Source organism: Bidens hawaiensis, unplaced genomic scaffold (assembly GCF_021521415.1).
Source record: "Bidens hawaiensis isolate Kalapana, Puna unplaced genomic scaffold, B.hawaiensis_p1.1 tig00005195_1, whole genome shotgun sequence".
Lineage (NCBI taxonomy): Eukaryota > Viridiplantae > Streptophyta > Magnoliopsida > Asterales > Asteraceae > Bidens > Bidens hawaiensis.
This window is the reverse complement of record NW_027491335.1, coordinates 1,502,729-1,522,961: the sequence shown is the minus strand read 5'-3', so window position 1 is coordinate 1,522,961 and position 20,233 is coordinate 1,502,729. Positions and strand designations below refer to the sequence as shown.

Sequence of the window (20,233 nt, the reverse complement as noted above, 5' to 3'; positions counted from 1 at the left end):
GTTCATCTAATGGATCCATGAAAACTGCGGAATAGGCCGAACAAAGCGGTTAATGATACACACATACAAATAAACAGCCAAGTAAACGTCCTCAACACATGGGATACTGCGCGACTAAAGCTCATAAACAAGTTTAAGACTAAGTTTGTATGAACACATGAACATCCCAAAACATTAAAAGCAAAAAGGGATTAGGTACGAGATTACTCACTTGATAAACGATGCGGTGTAAGATAAAGCAAGAACCAACTTTAAACAAGCACAAGTTAACCTATAAATAAGATTATTGTTTTAACGATCGGTTTTAAGTCTTGATTATAAGTTAGCATAATTAATAAGTTAATTATTATATATATATATTACCGGAAAAGCAGGGCAGAACAGGGAGGAAGACGGAGGCAAGAGAGGAGGGAGGCGGCTGAAGAACAACGGCAGAGAGCAAAAAGGGAGGAAGAGAATAAGTGTAGTGTGAAGTGTTAAGAAAATAGTACTATATATAGGCAAACCCTAGGGGACACAAACCCTAGAAAAGATCTCCAAAAGTAAAAGAAAAGATATCAACAGTAAAAAGTTCTGAAAAGTAAAGATATCAAAAGATATGGTAGCAGGGAAAAAGAGAAAAAGGCTGACAGGATTCAGAAAAAGGCAAGGGAGAGGACAGATAAAGTACTGGTCAAGCATGGCAAAAGCAGATCTCAAAAGATTATGTCAGTCACTTTTTCTGCCAACCAATGGGGTTGGTGCGCATGCTGCGCCAAAAGTGGCTTTTCAGACATAAAGCAGATTAGGTCAACAACACAAAAGATAAGACAACACAAAAGCAAACGGCTAGATTAAACAGAAGAAAACTCAAAGGGTTTAGCGCGAGAAGGCTAAGGCGCGCCGCGGGAAGAATCACATTTCTTAGCGCGCCGCGGGAGGAACTACAATTCCTAGCGCGCCGCGGGAAGAACTATAATTCTTCGCGCGTCGAGGGATGAACTACGATTCTTAGCGCGCTGCGAGAAGAACTACAAATCCTTAGCGCGTCGCGGGAAGAACTACCGTTCTTAGCGCGCTGCGAGAAGAATTACAATTCTTAGCGCGCTGCGAGAAGAGTTCGTCTCGCGAATCGCTGTACAGGTGGTCTTCACGCAGGATTCCTTGTAAGGGAGTCTGGCGCGTGGAGCTGCGCAGACAACCTTAGGCGGGAAGGAACAAAGGACAAGCAAAGAGTTAGAAGAAAAAGAGGGAATCAAGGCGTAAGGGCGGGACGGCGACAAGAGGGAAAAGAAGGCGGAAAGAGAGAAGGAGAGGGACGGGACGGCGGAGAGGAAGAGGCGGAAAGGAAAAGTATATTATTTTTATTAAAAGTAAAATATAAGTATAAATAAATATTAAATCATAAAAGAAAGAGATCGGATCAGAGAAACGGGTACCTGGGTCGGGTCGGATCGGGGCAGATGTTACAGTAAATTAGTAATTTTATTTATAAACAATAGAAGGTTGAAAAAAACAAATTAAAATATAAACTCCTTTAAAAGTAAAGGGGCCTTTGTGCAATTTTCAAAAAATAAGAATCCCAATCCAGTTCTCTTCCGCCTTTCCCGTATTGCCGATCAAAGCATCTCCGTCGTCGACGAGCTTGTTGTTTTTTCCGGCCAACTCCAAACAGTTTACAAGACCGTCCCCAACATTAAATCGGTATTGTTAACATGAAACCGGCATTAAAATGATACTAAAATGGTAAGTTTTAGAAACGTGAAGTAACCATTTGCAATAAATTTGAAAATGATACTAAAGTTGCGTAATTGAATAAAACACTGATACTAAAATGACACTTAACTCATATTACGAGCATATTTTAATAATATTGAAACTTAGTTGATCTTATTTTTTGGAACAATTATGTAATTAACTCACACACACTGTAGTTTGCTCCTAAATCTACACCTTTGTTCATAACGAGACTATAACCCGCAACCACTTAGGAAGAAACATCATTATGTACACATCTTCACATCACTATATTACAAACCCTTTGGTACTTATGGTTGACATATATGCATTGCCAATATGGCTATGTTAAACATGCACCAGCCCTAGTAAAGGTAGGTTGTTAATAAGTATAAACATGTAGGACATGATGTGTTAATAGGTCTTAACAGCTTAACTTTTGTTTAGAAGTTCATTAATATGCTTAACACTGCACTTAAGCATTCAAATTTACTAATTTAGACTAAACGGGATAACTGAACCTTATCCTATACATCTAACCCGGCATAGATTCAGATTTATATCAACCTTCACATGTGTCAAGTCATAACTGACGGTCACATGAATCACTGTACGCCCCGCGGATGAAACAGGGTGCCAATCTGCACCATTCAACTACGCAATCATTACTTTTTTAATAACGCAACATTTATCATATTAATGATGCTTTTAATGATATAATCAGCCTTTAACAAGTCTGTGTCTACCATGTACCCTCAGGCATTCTATAATGTATTCCTTTCTGGTTTAACCAAAAACATAATCCAGGAACACAATAAGCGTCGTTACACGTTACAACTGGTAGTACATAAGATTTGCCACTGACTTGGATACAAAACCGCAATGAATATACACAACTGAACCATAACGCAATCTAAGTAAATAACGTTGAAAAGACCATATTACCCTTGATACAACATGTAAACGTAAATTAAACAAGGCATGTACACGTGCGCGATGCATTCGCTGTGTACTCACTATTCTTTGGAACTTGCTTATCATTTGGATGCAAACATATTTCAAAAGACAAAAACACAACCCACAAGATACTCCAAAGGCCTTTAAAACACTATTTACAAATGACTGACTGATATAAATTAAAAACCTTGTGTGTGAGTGTGTCCCATATATAAAAAAATCTGAGATAATAATGAAAAAGAAGTTGAACAAAGAATGCCTACATATGTACATCTAGCCATACGATTACCTCTTTACAGCAAGAGGATTTGTTAAAAAGGTCAACAAAGTCAACCATAGAAAAAAGCCGCCTTTTTAATCTTCACATGAATTGTTTGAGACCCAAGTGTAAATTCCTTACCAAATCCTTCACTGTCATCGTCAAATCTTTATCCATCTGTGAAAAATAAAACATGGGCTCAATTAAATCACATCAAAACACAAACACACGATATAAAAATCAAAAAGTCAAATCTTTACCCGGGCAGTAACAGTGATATGAAGCATGGAGTTGGCAAAGATAAAAGCATTGCTGTTGATCACAGTTACGTTTAGCTTCTCTATTTCAGCTAATGTTTTTTCTAAAAATCCTGGTTTATTCTCACAGTGGATTCTTATTAAAACATCGTTGCCTATAAACCGAGCTTTGATTTCAGGGTATTGTTCTGAAAAACATGAGATGATCTCATCTGATGAAGACATCTCAAATCTTTTAGATTCTAGGTTTGGTGTCTTCGAGGTTTGCTCCTCGAGTGTCTTCACTTTCTCTTTTAAGGTTTTCATGTACTCGATTGCATCTCCAAGAACAGTAGCCTTATCCATCTGTCATTCATAAAATCATAACATGAAAATTATGAGAAAATACTGCACCCATGATTCATCCAAGAAAAGTTAAGCCCGGTGTGAGTAAAAACTAAATGTCTTATATACCCTTCATTTTGGAAACCAAAAGCTATATCATATATGATCATGCAACAAGGGCAATAAAGTAACTACGGTTATCCATGTGCCGGTTTTGGTCTCATACTAAACAAAAACTGAAAATTCGGTTTCTGATAACCGGATGGTTTCGGTTTTACCATTTGGGCATAATAACTTTGAGCCTAAAAAAATGGTCTTGGGCCTAAATTTTTTTTTTGTTAACTAACAATTAAGTGATTATTAGACATTTGGACTTAAAAATTTGGGGCTACACCATTAATTAATTTCTTGTAAATAACTTAAAACTGGTTTTTTCGGTTTTTAGTTGATAGCAAAACTGAACCGAAGAATCGGTTTAAAAATAAACATAAAACCAAACTGTCGGTACTTTATTGGGTTATGTTATTCCGGTTACAGTTTGATTATTACGGTTTCCTGCACAACCCTAGAGGAAACAGGTAACCATCAATTACAAATTTGCAGAATTACTCAACTTATATTGAATCTTCTAAAATAGAAACTATAATAACAATCAAGAAAGTAATAAAAATTTAAGCTTTTTTACCTTCTTGAGGTTAGGGAGTAGAACAGAGAGTGCTATGAACTTTTCACTGAGCTTCTCTCTCCTCTTTCTCTCAGCCAATATATGATCTTGATATGGAGCAACTCTTGTACTACTAGTATTCTTTGCAGATGTCACATTTGCACCACCACTTCCACCTTCAAAATCATTGTTGAAAACATAACAATTTTGGTTTCCAGAATGCGAAGACGATAAGTTATTGCAATCACTTCCATAATTCACATTCCAATTCACCAACGACTGATCACCTGTGTATGTTTTGAGCTGTTTAGCGGGCCTCGAAGGCGGTTCCATAACCGGATCATAGTATCCAAACATAAGGTGTCTGTCATCTTCCACTGCTGTCATTGAAGTCAGGTGATCGTTAACCGAATCAACCGGCCACTGGAAATCAAAACACGAATCCTCCTCCATTGATTATGATAACGAAAAGAAACCCGAAACGTGGCGAACGGGCTCTCTTAGGCAATTTAACAAACACCTGGTGTGCAAACTGACCCAACACAAAATAAACTTGAAAACCCACCTTGTTTTTTGATAATTAAACACAGAAACACGATGTTATTGAATCCTATTAAGGTTTATGATGAGAAGCCAATAAAAAGATGAGAGCTTTATAATCTTTGGAGTGGTTTTATACTAAACCTGTTATCCACATTACACCTAAACCTGGGACCTGCACGTTTGCATCAAATAGTATATTATATTAAAATGAATGGGTAAATGATTGATAATTAATACGTTGAAATGGGATTCTAATGTCGGAGAGTACAGGGTGTAAGGTAAGTAAGCCACCAAGAATGTTTCCCACCGACCTTAAACAACACTCCACAATCACCGGGAAGGGACGCACACTTTGTCGTATTACATTCACATAATAATAACAATAATATTTTTTTTAACGCCAGCTAAGTAACGCCGAGTACTCCGTACGCGGTCCCATTGGCTAAAGGTAGCCCGAGCAGGCCACTAGTCCGAAAGGACGGAGCCCCTAGCGGTCCACCTGTTGAGGGATTCACCGGATAAAACCCGATCCCCTGCAATAAATTAATAACAATAATAATAAATTAATAATGCATAATAATATTCCGAAATTGGATTTTAACACTCTAAACAAACACAGAAAATTTGTTTTATGCTTTAGTAAAAATCGAACCCTGATAAAAGTTGACGGTTTGGTTTTACGTTTTTGTAGTAACTGAACCGAATTTGGGTTTTCATTTTTTTTTTGAATTTAAATTAGTTTATAAGAATTTAATAAATAGTGTTATCCAAATATTTTAACTTAAATGTATAATAATCAATTAACAATTAGCTAACAAAAATATTTAGGCCCTAATTTATTATTTTGGGCCAAACTATTTTCGGCTGAAAAATTTAAGCGCAAATGGTAAAACCTAAACCAAGTGGTTTTAAATTCCAAAACTGAATTTTCGGTTTTTGATCCGTATTAGCTCAAGAAACCAGCCTATGTACAAATATAGTTAAAAACAGTGTCTCACTTACCGATAATAATATATACTGCCAATTTTACCAGTATTACTTGTAACTTCAAATATTTACACTTTGATTGATTCTCACTTGATTTTGCTTACAAGTAAGATGTCACCTAATTTAGCTTGTAATAATCACTGTTAGTGAATTGAGTAGAAATCAAGTTTTAATTTATGATCATTATGTGAGTGGGATTGCTATTGACAGCAAAAGTAAAAGTTTAAAGTATTATTATTTTAATTGACAATATGAATTGTCATTAATGAGTTATTGTTTGTATTATTAAAAATTCAGTTTTCTTTTAGTAAATTGTATCATATAGTTAAATGTTTATACATATTTAGTATGCCCAAATTATCTCCCTGCCAATAAACATTTCAAACATATTTTTAACACGACTTAAATCTGTCAATCATTATTTTCATGACAAAGGTTATAAACATCATTTTTCATAAGACATAAATTACATTGCACTGTATCGTTTGTTACAGTTGTGGTTTCTCAGCTTGTTGTTACCAACCTTCGTTAAAAAGCTAAAAAATTTCAATTCGACGAGTTGAATAAAGGATTAAAACAGATTAATTTTGATGCACGTTTAAACTTACAAGTTAAGTTGACCAGAAAGAACCATTCGTCATTCAACCTATTTAAGCACAATACATAAACAGATCAAATTCTCCTCACAATAGAAGCACTTATGCAATTGAGTTTGATTGATTAGTCGTATCATATCAACAAGATAACAATGAGTAATGCATTAATTTTTCTATGTAGACGAGAAGGATAATGTTGTTCAAACTTCAAACAATCTTTGCATCCCAAACAATAAACTTTCCAACAAGAATCTATAACACATCCCTGCAGACTGCATCTCAGTTTCTTTTTAAAATGTCAAAATACAATGCAGGCTGCTTCGTCTCCACACGCAGTCCCTGAAAATAAACAAAGGTGTTTAAACTTTCAAACAAAATGATAAATCAAAGTTAAGAAAAACAAATATTTTCTATAAATACCTCGAACGCAGCAGCCAAACGCAATATTGTAGCTTCGCCCCACGGACGGCCTATAATCTGCAATCCTATTGGAAGCCCTTGCTTATCATAACCAACCTAGACATTAGTCAAGATTTAAAAACAATTTATTACTACAAATTAGATAAAAAAAATTTGATTATAAGATATAAAATGAAACTATACTTACAGGAACAGTAATAGCCGGAAGCCCAAGAAGATTTGCAGCTATGATAAAACGCATCAGATTGCCTGAAATTCACCATAAAAATTTATCAGATTGCATGAAAGACGGTCAACAACACCAGTTTGACTTTTTCTTGGTCAAGTCACCTGTAACTTTTATATCTGACTCGCCCAACTTAAGTGCACTTTTGGGAATTACAGGAGCTGTCATGCTAAAAAGTATAAACTAACTATTAAACCTCATGATAACAATAAGATATTTTGCCATTAGATTTATAAAAAAATATAGAGATATATTAAAAAAATACCCGGTGGTTGGAGTAACAATGACATCAACATTCTTGAAAATCTCCATGTGATAGTGCATAAGCCTGCGCCTACAGTCATATAAACACATTTATTATTAATGAAAATAACTTTATAAGATAAACTTTTCGGCTTTTAAAATAAATCAGTAGCCCACCTGAGACGTTGAGCAGCAACATAATCTGAAGCCGAGAATGAATTAAAAAGTGCTAAATTAATGCGCGAGTCCAAAGTGAGTCTTCCACCCTTTCTATAAACAGTGAAATATTAATAACCCGCTGAAACTATTTTTATAAAATATTATAATATAAATAGGCATACCCATCCTGAAGATCAGGAGATAATGAGGTTGCTGCTTCAGAACCGATTGATACAACGTGTGCCGTTCGCATCTCATCAAGCTCGGGTATCACGATTTCTGAAACCTTCAACCACAAATATACAAATAATAAAACATAAATACAAATATAAAATAGCTTATATGTTACATACTTACTTTGCAACCATGAGTTTCTGAAAACGTATTAAGCGCGTCTTCACATTTATTTGAGATATCAGGTGAGAAAACATCATTAAACCACTGCACAACAGTTTACAAAGTGAGTACTTGTGTCCACTAAATGTTTATAAAAGTAGACCAGATATTTATAGTGGGGCCCACCTCAGTGTACTTTCCGAACCGCAACGATCCTAGAATATTGGAATTCTCGTGTGACGATAAATCAGGCAAACAAGGGACAGACTGCAGACAGAAAAACATATATAATTTCAGAATATAGAGAACCTTCGTTACTTTAATTGTAAAATAACTGAAAACTGTGAATCGATCAAGAAAAACATATTAAGCTTACTGGACGCAGACTGATTTTGTCAGAAGGAGAGGATCCTAAGATTGCTGCATATCTGTAGATGATGATGATAATAATAAAAATAAAAATAATAATAATAATTACAATAAAATGATAATAATTATAATAATAATAATAATAAACAATAATCAATATAAAAGGTAAATATAAACGAATATATACACGAGTATGATATCTTCAACACTGGATGCAAGTGGACCTATAATTTCAACAGTCCCTCCATCACATAAAGAACTGCAGAATAGGAACAAATAAACTACTTGTTAAGATGACCATTTGACCACAAAAAATCTACCAAATTGAATTACCCTCTAATGTCTGTACGCCCATATGTCGTTTTCAATCCCACGATACCACAAAGAGAAGAAGGAATACGAACTGAACCTGTAATTTTAAATTAACTTTTATCACTTAAAAATCTTATTCAAATGCTACTGTGACATATATACAACATTACAAATTACAACCTCCGCCATCTGTTCCCAATGCAGCTGAACATATTCCCGAAGCTACAATAGCTGCAGGCCCTGATGAAGATCCACCTGTGTATCTTTCCAGATCATGTGGATTTCTAGCAGTTCTGTCAGGCAAATATCTATATTAGTATCCGTCTGTGTGGTCTACATATGTTTGACTATTAATTGTATGTTATAAAACCTACCCATAGTTTGGATTATTTCCAGTAGTTCCCATGCCTAATTCATGCATATTGGCTTTTCCAACTAATATTGCCCCGCAACTTCTTAACCTTGATACAGAAACTGCATCTTTTTTAACTTCTCTTACCTCGTGTAACCATGTTGTTGCGCCTGTTTATTGGAAACTTTAGATAGTGATGATTAATGAAATAATGAAGAATATTTAGATAAGTTAAAAGTCGGATGCGTGTAATATACCGTTAGATGGATGAGGATAACAATCTATGTCATCCTTTATTGCCACAAAGATACCATCTAATATTGACAACGGCTTTCCTGCACGACCCATAAAACAATATGAAATCAAAGGTGCACGAAACCAAAATAACCGAACCGGAATAACCGACAAACCGAACTGAAATAACCTAACCCAATTAAAAATCAACAGTTTGGTTTTATGTTTCGTAAAAGACCGATTGGAATGAACTGGACCGAAAAAAGTCGAATTTAAGTAAATTATAAGAAAGTAATAAATGGTGTAACCCAAATAATATCAGGTCCAAAAGTGTAATAATCAATTAATCATTAGTTAACAAAAAAAAAATTCAAGCCCAAAGTTTCAAGCCCAAATTCATTATTTGTGGACATGTTTGGGGCTAAAATTTTCAAGCCCAAATGGTAAACCAAAATAAGCGAACCGTAACCGGAATAGCTGACATAACTGAACCCTATAAAAAAACTGACAGTTTGGTTTTGTGTTTTTAAAAAACCGACTTTTTGGTCCGGTTTCGTTGTTGCATTAACCAAAACCCGAAAAAAAAAACTGAACTGAACCGAAAAAACCGGTTAGTAATATATAGGAAAGTAATAAATGGCGTAACCCAAAAAGTTTAGGATCAATTAATCATCAACTAACAAAAAAATTTAGGCCCAAAATCTTCAAGCCCAAATGGTAAGCCGGAAAAACTGAAACCGGGCTGAACCCATTGTGAAAACGGAAAAAACAAAACCAAATGGTTTTCAAAAGCCCAAAAATTGGTTTATAACAACTCGTATGATACATTTTCATCTCAAATGGGTCATATGTGTAATTTTTTAAAAAAGAAAGCCTACAATGAAAATACGTGAAATAATAATTTCAATATGAAATGAAATTTACCTTCTTCAAACCGTTGTGTGGAAGCTGCTGCTTGCTTTCTAACATCTTCAGGATCAAACGAAATCAATAAAGGTGTCGGGGGTTTCTTATTGCTGAACTCTTCAATTGCAGAGATGACATGTTCTGCCACCTGTTAAAAGAAATATAATCACCTTTTATTAGAACAAAATGGAATAAAATATGCGTTGACTTTAGTTGACCTACACTTGATGGGGTAGCAAGCCCGTGTCTGTAAGAATATGCATAATCACGAATTTTCCAGTATCGAAATGGACTCGATTCAGAACTGTGATTGCTGTCTGAATCATAATGAGGAAGACATTTCACGGCTGAGTCAACTCGGTCTTCAGCTTTTCCATCTTCTTTGAGAAAAACCACCCCAGGTTCTTGTTCTAAGATCATTAACCAAAAAATTGATAGATTATGTGATTAGTGTGTGTGAATAAGAAACCATTTTACATCCACTTTAACGAGTTAAAACGTTTAAATGAACGAAAGTTAAACCTTGAGGAGGGAACTCAGGCCTGAACATTGGTGGCTCTGGTATCACAGTATCTCTCAACATCTGTTTAACATCCAATGTACAAATGCAAATAAAAAACAATAATCACAACATATATACACATTCATATATATCAGAACTAGAACACACCTGATCAATTTTGTTCTGTTTCTTCAACTGGCTCATGATTAAAGAACCAAGTAAGGGCATTTCAACTAACTTTACAAATAACTTCAGCAATAACCCACTTATATAAGGAGCTGCAGTAAACACATCAATTAGAACAAAAAAAAATTAATTAATTTCACAATAAATCACAAAAACAACAAAATGATTTCTTTGAACGCGTAAGCGTGTTAGGTGGCGACGCGTGATTCTCGATCCGCTACGCATAATCAGCTCTGCATGTGTAACGGACGCCTGAACATGCGTAACCGGAATTAAACATGCGTAGCCAGCATTTAAACATGTGTAACCGACACCAGAACGTGCGTAGCTGGCATTAAACTAGGGTTGTTCACGAGTCAAGCCGAACAAAGCGAGGGCTTGCTCGTTGCTTGGCTTGTTTACAAATTGAACCGAACCGATTGGCTCAAAATCGAACCAAGCCAAAATCAAACGAGCGAAAATCAAGCGAGCATTTTCCGAGCGGTATCGAGCGAGTTTATGGGCATTACTTTTTACCTTTAAAAACTAGTCGTTTTTAGAAAAACAACAAAACGAGCGAAAACAAATTAGTCGTTTTTAGAAAAACTAGTGGTAACTTGTAAATTTTTATAAAATTGAAGTTTGAAGTTGGATATAATGTATATAAAACAATTAATAATTAAAAAATAATATAATTTGTTTTTATAATTATCTTGAATATTGAAAAACTGAATACTAAATATAATTATTTTTTACTTATTAATTATTTAAAGTACTTGAAGATATTCGATTATTAAAAACTAATTATATTTGATATTCAATATTTCAATATTCAATATAATTATAAAAACAAACTAAATATTCGAATTAAAAATATTCAAGCCGAACTGAACCAAGAGGACGCTTGCTCGTTGCTTTGCTCGTTTACAAACCGAACCGAGTGAATGGGCTAGTTAACAACCGAGCGGAAAAAAACGAGCTAGCATTTTCCAAGCAACATCCGAGCGAGCAGCAAGCAAGTTTGAGCAATGAGCGATTTGGGCAGCCGAACACTAAACACGCGTAACCAATTCTGTGCGCATAACCATTTTTTAACCGGCCAGTTTTGACTCAAAACCCGTTCCAACCCAACTCCATACTAACCCAAAACCCGTTCTGACTCGAACCAAAATAACTCTTTTTCTTAATCAACCCGTTATAACCCGTCCGACTCGTTTGCCAGTCCTAAAAAGGAAAGTAGTACAAATAAAAAAAATGACCTTCAATATCTGCAGGATCATACTGGACAGTAGTCAAATCAACTTCAGTAACCGGTAACATGGCTCTTTTCTTCCCCATCTTCACCTGAGCATTTCATCAAACATCAGGTGTGCATCCATACCACTTATATAATACTTTATTATTTAAACATGAAAAAACTTACAGTTGATGCACCGACAGCGAGAAATCCAAGGAAGGTGAACTTAGGATCTTACGTTGATGATGTGACGATGATCGGTCACATTGACGAATGCCAATAATGCTTCGTTGTGAATATTATTAGTATTATTATATTTATAACTAGTATACGACGTCGTTTAGCTAATCCTATTTCATTGAATGAATTGATTCGGGCGGCAGCTGCACCCACTCTTTGACTATATTTATTGAGATTTATTATTTTTGTCACACAATAAGTCACAAGCTCTATAATACAAACCCTTATGAATCTATATTTTAGATTCACTTGATAATAAGTTGGTTGTGGTTCAATGGTAAAGTATTCACTTTATAAGTGAGAGGCAGGGGGTTTAAACCTCACTATCACCAACTTATATGGGAGATATGAGGGATGACCCTGTCTTGCCAGGGTTCGAGTCCTGATCTCACCCGGTTTTACCGGCTCCTCGCTGTCGTGCCGTTTGGCGGGCGTGGGGGTCGGGTTTTATCCGGTGAATCCCTCAATAGGTGGACTGCTAGGGGCTTCGTCCTTCCGGACTAGTGGCCGGCTCGGGCTACCTTTAGCCAATGGGGGCCGCGTACGGAGTACCCGGCGTTACTTAATTGGCCGTTCAAAAAAAAAGATCTTCACTTGTTAAATCAAATCAAACCTTTTCTTTTTTTTTTTATTTTCTTTTATTTTGTTGTTATTATTGTATTTATGTAAGCTTTTAAAGTTTCGTTACAAAACATAAGACCATAAAATCACGTATTTTTATATGAAATTCATCACATTATTTGTTTGATATCACGAAACGAGATAATGATGAAGAAAAGATTGGTGGAAGTGGTGTCTTTTAACTGAGAAGCACCTTAGCTTATAATAAAATAGAATTGAAGAAACGTGGATCTACTCACTGGTAGCAGATCTACTTTCCTCGGGTTCTGATTGTACTATTTCACCGATGGTTCTTCTGGATTTGTGTTCTTCCACCTACAAAATGAACAACGCCGTTAACTTACCCCTCAGAAAGGGACAGAGGGGTCCTCTTTGGGGTAACTCTCCGGCGTGAGAATAAGTATATGGTGGAGAAGATAATAATGTGAGAGTAAGTGAATCTCAAGAGTATTGCTTAATAGCTGAATACTGTATGATTGTGTGACTGTGTGTTTGTATGTAACTGACTGTGAGTGAATGTAATTCAATATGATTGAATGTGATATCACTGCCTGTAACTGTCAATGATTGAGTATGAATGTGTCCATCAAAGTGGAGTTGATGCTGTATTTATAGTGCTAGGGTTTCCACTGATTGGGCTCAGCCTCGTTGGCCTCCTCCAATCGCACTGCGCCACGTGTCCTCTAGGACACCTGGCGCTTTCTCGTTGGTTGTAATCACGTGGTAGCACATGTGTCATGCTGAGTTGTCGACCTTTCATTTGGCAGCTGTCAACATCAGCATATTCTTATTCCTTAAAAAGATACCTTCTGGAAGGTTGTCTGACGTGCACAATCAAGGTTGCCCTAATCCTGATAAGGACGAGGTCGATTATGTGCATGTGTGATATGCGCCAATCCTGAGGATGCGCGAGGTCTTCTCTTTATTCTCACGCGCAGATGTTTCATGCGCAGATGTGATATGCACGAGCATGTGATATGCGCCGCGCGCTGATGCGCCGCGCGCATATGTGATGCGCGAGCATATGTGTGCCTGAGCATATGTGGTGCCTGGGCGTATGATGCCTGAGCATGTTTTGTATGCGCCATGCGCATAGGTTTTGGCTTTGTGCCTTTATAATGTCTTTATGTTGTGGGTTGACCCGCCTTGCTCGGTGTTGAGGCGGGTACATACCTCTTCAAGCCCCCCCAGTCTAATGTGTGTCTTATCTCGCGCTAGCGCGGTAAGATAGATATTAGACTTACTGATTTGGTCTTTTTAACGGGGTTTTGTCGTTTTCTTGGTTGTTTCCATCGTTGCGCGAAGTTCTATCCATTTGGTTGAAACGAAGGGTCCAAACACGTGGTTGGTTGGTGGTGACGTGTGCCGGAAACGTGTCAGACGTTTCGTGTGCTCGAGGTGCTACAGTTGTCTTTCATGTCCCCTCGCACAGCTGTCTGGAACACGTGTCGCGCTCGCATTGGTTTGCACCTGCGAGTGGGGGCGCGTCTCTGCTCCGTGTCAGTTCCGTTACGTTTTTATGTCCCCTCAACAGTGTTAGGGACACGTGCCGCGCCCTCGTTGGCTTACACCTGCGAGTGGGGGCGCGTGAAATCCGATCAATTGCCAATTTTCTCTCTCCTGGGCCTATAAAAGCAGGCCCTTAGGAAAAATTTTTATCTTCATCTTCATTGTTGTGTACTCCAAAGCTTCTGTCTTTCCGATTTTCTGGTTATTTCTTCCTGATACCCTGTTATCTGTTGCTGTTGTTATTGTATGTCTGATAGTTCAGACTCCTCTAACCCCTCCATCACCTCTATTGCCTCTCGAAGACGCCGTGTGAAATCTGTGGTGATGTCGACATTGAAGCAAAAGGGCAAGGGGAAGAGGGTTGTTGAGACCACATCGGAAGAAGTAGGGAGGACCAAGGCCACGAAAAGGTGGAATGAAATCCCCTGCAAACTGAGGCAGGCCGACCTCGACAGCCTCATCTCGTCACAGGGTTTTCTCCCTGTGTTTGGCTGCATGTTGCCTGTGGCCGGGCAAACGGCGGCGGACCCGCCTCCCGGCTATATTTCCCTGTACACCCATTTTTTCACCCACTGCAACCTTCGTCTTCCGATGACAAGGTTTGTAGGCGCGGTGTTACGGTTTTTCGGGATACATATATCCCAAGTCCATCCATTTGGACTTGTGCGCATGACTCATTTCGAGTTCATGTGCAAATCACAGCGCGAGGAGCCCACCCCTCGGCGCTTTCAATTTTTTTACAAGCCCAAGATCCAAGATTCTTGGATCTCCTTTATTCCTCGCAGTCAGAAGGTTAAGTGCAGCACCGTGTCATTCAAGAGCCTTCATGACTGGTCTGAGAGGTTCTTCTACATCAAGGCTGGTGTAATCCCCATCCGCATGACGATGCGCGCGATCGATTCTGCGCCCGCGGATGCGGATGTTATTAAGAACCCAACCGGCGCCTGGGTTAAGAAACTGACCGCCGAACCATCCCCCGCCAAGAAAATTCGTGAGGAGGCGCTGGTGGGGGTCGGCATGAGTAAGCTGTGGGCCGACAGCGCGGCGGAGCCTGTCATCCAAGTGGACTGCTTGCGTAAGTTATCGCATTGCTTTATTTCCGCGCTAATAAAATTTGCCTTTGCTGATATTATTTGTCTTGTTTTTGCGCAGTAACCAAGGATTTTTTCCACGCCGCCTACGACGATCAAGTGGAGGGTGGCTCCGTCCCGCTGGGCGCTGGGGAGGTGGGCTTCCCAGATCGCTTCGATGACATGTTCATCCCTGTGGATCTGGAGTTTGACTTTGATAGCGACGCGCCTGGTAAGCCTTCACACTTATGCTTATTCCTTTAGAATACCAAAGTTTATTAACAATTCTGTTGCTTGTATTTGCAGATGCGCTCGAAAACTACGAGCTGGAGCTCGCGGAAGAGGAGGAGGAGGAAGAGGAGGCGTCCCTACTAAAGCGCAAAGCTAAGGGGAAATCTGGCGCAGGGGGCAGTAAGAGACAGAAAAAAGATGACACCCCTGTCGCTCATCCCCATGCTCAAACTAAGGGACCTGAGGAAACCCAGGTGTTTACCAACAAGGTTTCTTTAGCTTCCCTGCCTGTGAAAGTGGGCAGGCCTCCTGTCCACTTGAGGTATGGTGGCGTGACCTCCTCCCTTCGCGCGGCTGAAGAGAGAAGCAGTGTCGCGCCTGCGAAAGGTATACTTTGGTTACCCATAATGGTTCAATGAGGGCGATTCTGATTGAATTATTATTTAATCTTTTCGCCTTTGAATGTTTGCAGGACCGGCGACGATAGCAGATCAGCCGCAGGCGCAACAAGGTGCTGAGGCTGCGCCGGGGGCGCTTCGAAGTCCCCTGTTCTACCCTCAGAAAAGGGTAGAATGAACTTTATGGCGATGTTCGCCGCGCGAACAGAATTGCGCGAAGGTATGTTTTGCGCCATTGTCTTCTGAATTTTTTGTTTTGATCAAATCATAAACCATTTTTTGTTGTTGATTTGTTCATAGGAGTTGTAGCTGGCGTACCAGCTGCTGGTGACACTCCTGGCGCCGTTGCCGGCGCCGCTGGTTCTGTTCCTGCTCCTGCTAGTGCTGAGTCTCCCCTTATTGGGATTACAAAGGAGCAGGAAGCCGTATTGCGCGCCGAAATGGCGGCGTCGAGACCTCCCTCGCCTCCTCCTACGCGCAGCCCTCTCCGCGAGGCTGGTTTGGGGCCCTCCAGGTCGCAGGAGAAGAGGCCGATTGAAGAAGATGAGGAGGATGAGGGAGCTCAAGCTGAAGACTCCTTCGGAGTCCGTGCCAGCCCTGCGATGCCACAAGACTTCGCAGCGCATACTTCTGGTGGGGCTGGCGCTGACTTTTCTGCTTCATCCCCGCAGGTATGTTTTAATTTATTGCTCCGCTGCGCGTACTTCCATATAAGTATGTTTTTATGACTTAGAACATTTCTTGTGTTTTGCAGGAAGGTGACCACGTTTACCGCCCGAGATGGAATATTAACGAAGACAGTTCCTTCCAATCCATGGGTGTATGCGAGGACTTCTGGGCTCATGCCGTGCCTCCTACTGAAAGGAGGTATCAGGAGGGGCGCACTCGCGCTGACTTGCTCAACGATCACATTTTCGCTGGGTCGGCCTTCTTTTCTGCCTCCCAAGAGCTTCATCGTGATTATATTAAAGTACGCGATGCTCTTGTGGAAGCCCAACAAGAGGCTAAGGTGGCTGCCTGGAACCTTTCTGATGCTCGCGCACGAGCTGAGAAACTCCAGGCGGAGCTCAGCGAAAACCGAGCAAGTGCCAACACCGCCTTTATTAAGCGCGGGCATGAGCTCCAAGCTGCGCGGGAGAAGCAGCAGGTGGCGGAGGCCGAAGTTGCCAAGTACACGCGGAGAGTGCGTGACTTGGAACTGGAGGCGGAGGCGCGTGACCAAGCTATCTTCCAGAGTATCACTGAGAAATCATCACTGGAGAGCGAGGTTGCGCGCCTGAAGAAGTATTTGGCGGCCGCGCAGGCCGATAGAGATGAGGCCTTGGCGACGGCAGCGTCCAGCCGGGAAGCACTTGATGCTGCGCAGGCGGAGAAAGAAAAAATTTTGGCGGCAGCAGCGTCTGATAGAGAGGAGCTAAAAAAGACCAAGGAAACTGTTGAGTTATTAAACACCCAGGTTCCTGCCATCGAGACGTTTGTTGCTGGCCTCGCGCAGGATCGCCAATGGCTGGTGTCACAGGGCATGACTCGTTGCGCTTTGGCGATGAAATATTCTGGCGAGTTTCAGGCCCTTGTGATGGACTGCAATGCTGCCGCGCGCTTAGTGGGTCGAGCTGAAGGGTTTACGGATGGGTATGAATATGGGATGTTGAAGAAGAACCCATCCGAGTACCCTTACAAGAGCGACGCGGCCTGCGCGGACATGGCCGCGGTGGGGGAGAAGTATATGAATACTCCCATCCCCATCCTTGTGCAGGTACATTGACTTTAATGAATTTTTCTTGATTAATTTTCCAAGTTTTTTGTACTCAATACTTTTCTAATGATTTGCAGATAGCTGCGCTTGCTGACCAGCCTGACCTCGGCGCGCTAAAGAAGTTGCTCGATGAATGCGAGGGGGCTGGTGGCGATGTTGGTGGCGCGGGGGATGTTGCCCCTGCCAGCGGCTCTGGCGCGGCGAAAGAATCTGCTCCTGACACCGTCGTGATAGAAGACTCCATTGAGGAGGAAGAACTTGACTATGGTCAGTTTGGAGATGAGGAGCGGGCCGCGTCAGATGCTGCGGGAGATGATGAGGGTGATGAAGTGGCTGACGTCGACGTGGAGACTTGAGAAGCCCTTCATCTTTCTAATTTTTTTTTTGTTTTTTGTTATACTTGTAATTTGTAACTCATCACCCTTGTAAATTTCAATGCTATGGAATGAAACTTGTTTTCCCTTTTTCACATCTTGCGCATTTCCATTCATCTCTTCATGTTTGCTTGTATAGATATAAGATATGCTTGCACGTTAAAATAAGAACAAGGTTGTAAGGAAATTATTTACTTAACCATAATCTTATTTTGTACGTGGTTTCGCAGTATCTTGTTTATGCTGACACGCGCGATGACTTTTCACTATTCCTTTTTTGCGCGTCGTTGTCGCGCTTTTTTTATATGGAATTATGAGTTTTAGCCATTACATGTCAGCATGTGTTACTCAGATATCCACTATGATTCCGCGCGCGACCTCGACCTGAGACCTTAACAACTATGATTTGGCATGTACTTTGCCTTAGTTGTGTTTAGGGATTTTTATGATCAGGCTGCGCGGGATGTAAGATGGATGTTTGTGAGTGTTTTGAGCTAAGGCTCTTTGTTTTGGGCTAAGGCCCTGACGTTTTTAGAGTTAAGACTCGTTAATGCGTTTGAGCTAAGGCTCACGCATGTATGTTTTACTTCGTTTCATTTTGTTTTAAAGTCAATATAGTGTTGTCATATTGCTCCAAATTAATAAAGGAAGTGTGAAACATGTATGCAAAGGTAATAGAACAAATATTGAAAGATAGCGCGAATCAGTATTCATGATGGCTTAAAAGCCTTGATTACATATTTGAATTTTTACATGAAGCATTTTCTAAGCTGTGCTGCGTTCCACGCGCGCGGTATCTTTTTTCCATTCAAATCTTTTAAAGTGTACGCGCCTTTCCCCAATTCTTCTGAGATTTGATAAGGTCCTTCCCAATTGGGGGACATTTTTCCTGGGGGTATTGCGCGGCTAGCTTCATTGTTTCGAAGGACAAAATCATTTTTCTTGAAGTGGCATTCTTTAACGCGCTGATTATAATATTTTTCCAGCTTTTTCTTGTACTTGGCTTCATTGATGATAGTCGCTTCTCTGCGCCCTTCAAGCAAGTTGAGGTCCAATCTTCTTTCGCGCTCGTTATCAGTCTTGCTCATCATGAGTACCCTATGGGATGGGCATCCAATTTCTGCTGGGATCATAGCCTCTGTCCCATAGGTTAGGCTGAACGGGGATTCGCCATTGCTAGTTTTGCTTAATGTCCTGTGCGCCCACAGGACATTAGGTAACTCCTCGACCCAAGAATGGGTTTCTCCCTCCAACCTTTTCTTCAGCCCATTTAACAAACTTTGATTCGCGCGCTCCACTTGGCCATTCCCCTGAGGGTGGTAGACCGAAGTGAAGATTTGGTTGATGTGCAATTCTTTGAGCCAGCTGGATATCTTCCTGTCAGTGAATTGTTTGCCATTGTCGCTCACAATTTCCATAGGAAGGCCAAAACGGCAGATGATGTGGCTCCAGATAAATTGCTTCATCGCCTCAGATGTGATTTTTGCTAGTGGCTTGGCCTCAACCCATTTTGTGAAATAGTCTACCGCCACTACCAAAAATTTCACTCGCCCTTGCGCTTGCGGCAGGGGCCCCACAATATCAATGGCCCATTTGTGGAAAGGCCATGCGGAGGTCACTGGAATCAAGTTGTTCTTTGGCCGCATGGTGTTTGGCGCGTAGCTCTGACATGCCTTGCATTTTTGGATTTCTTTTAGCGCATCCAAGTACATGCCTGGCCAATAGTAGCCTGAGCTCATTGCCTTGGCAACCACCATGCGCGGGCCAGCGTGTATTCCGCAGATTCCTTCGTGAATCTCCCTAATCACATAGCTTGCTTCTTCAGCATCCAGGCATTTCATGAGCGGTCCAAGATAAGAGCGTCGATATAATGTACCATCAAGTAGTTCATAGTTCTGCGCCTTGTGTCTTATCTTTCTCGCCTGTGCGCGATCGTCCGGTAACTTTCCCTCATTCAGGAATTCCGTTATTGGAGTTATCCAGGATGAAGGGGTTGTATGAATTACAAGGACAGATTGCGTTTGCACTGACGGGTTGCTCATCACTTCCACCCTGACATCTTTGCCAAAGTGATCAAAATTAGTTGATGCCATCTTACTCAACGCGTCAGCGGGCTTGTTTTCGCTGCGCGAGATGTGTATGATTTTGAAGAAGTCAAACTGCTCAACGAGCTTTTTTGCCTGCTCTAGATATAGGCATGGTGTTCTCCTTGGCATCATAAAGGCCATTGACCTGTGCAGCTACCAAGTAAGAATCAACATGGGCCTCTA

The 20,233-nt window shown here is 40.3% G+C and overlaps 2 protein-coding genes across 3 annotated transcripts; both read right to left on the bottom strand.

Annotated features, from left to right (window-relative positions):
• Window positions 1-2,886: 2,886 nt before the first annotated feature.
• Window positions 2,887-4,733, bottom strand: LOC143629433 (transcription factor bHLH19-like). Its single transcript, XM_077098709.1, has 3 exons — window positions 4,199-4,733; window positions 3,193-3,534; window positions 2,887-3,109 (listed from the first exon to the last, which is right to left on the bottom strand). The coding sequence occupies exons 1-3, from the start codon at window positions 4,628-4,630 to the stop codon at window positions 3,035-3,037; spliced, it is 849 nt and encodes a 282-aa protein (XP_076954824.1). The 5' UTR covers window positions 4,631-4,733; the 3' UTR covers window positions 2,887-3,034.
• A 1,791-nt stretch (window positions 4,734-6,524) lies between these two features.
• LOC143629491 (fatty acid amide hydrolase-like) lies at window positions 6,525-12,054 on the bottom strand. 2 transcript variants are annotated; one of them, XM_077098761.1, is made up of 21 exons: window positions 11,951-12,054; window positions 11,787-11,871; window positions 10,531-10,640; window positions 10,383-10,443; window positions 10,083-10,270; window positions 9,879-10,008; window positions 8,978-9,055; window positions 8,743-8,890; window positions 8,549-8,661; window positions 8,390-8,465; window positions 8,244-8,315; window positions 8,064-8,115; window positions 7,874-7,954; window positions 7,709-7,792; window positions 7,534-7,637; window positions 7,370-7,462; window positions 7,215-7,283; window positions 7,054-7,118; window positions 6,911-6,972; window positions 6,724-6,819; window positions 6,525-6,642 (listed from the first exon to the last, which is right to left on the bottom strand). In XM_077098761.1, the coding sequence occupies exons 2-21, from the start codon at window positions 11,863-11,865 to the stop codon at window positions 6,583-6,585; spliced, it is 1,821 nt and encodes a 606-aa protein (XP_076954876.1). In that variant the 5' UTR covers window positions 11,866-11,871; window positions 11,951-12,054; the 3' UTR covers window positions 6,525-6,582. The 2 variants fall into 2 exon arrangements, with proteins under 2 accessions (XP_076954876.1, XP_076954874.1); XM_077098759.1 differs by having other exon boundaries at window positions 11,787-11,865.
• Window positions 12,055-20,233: the final 8,179 nt, after the last annotated feature.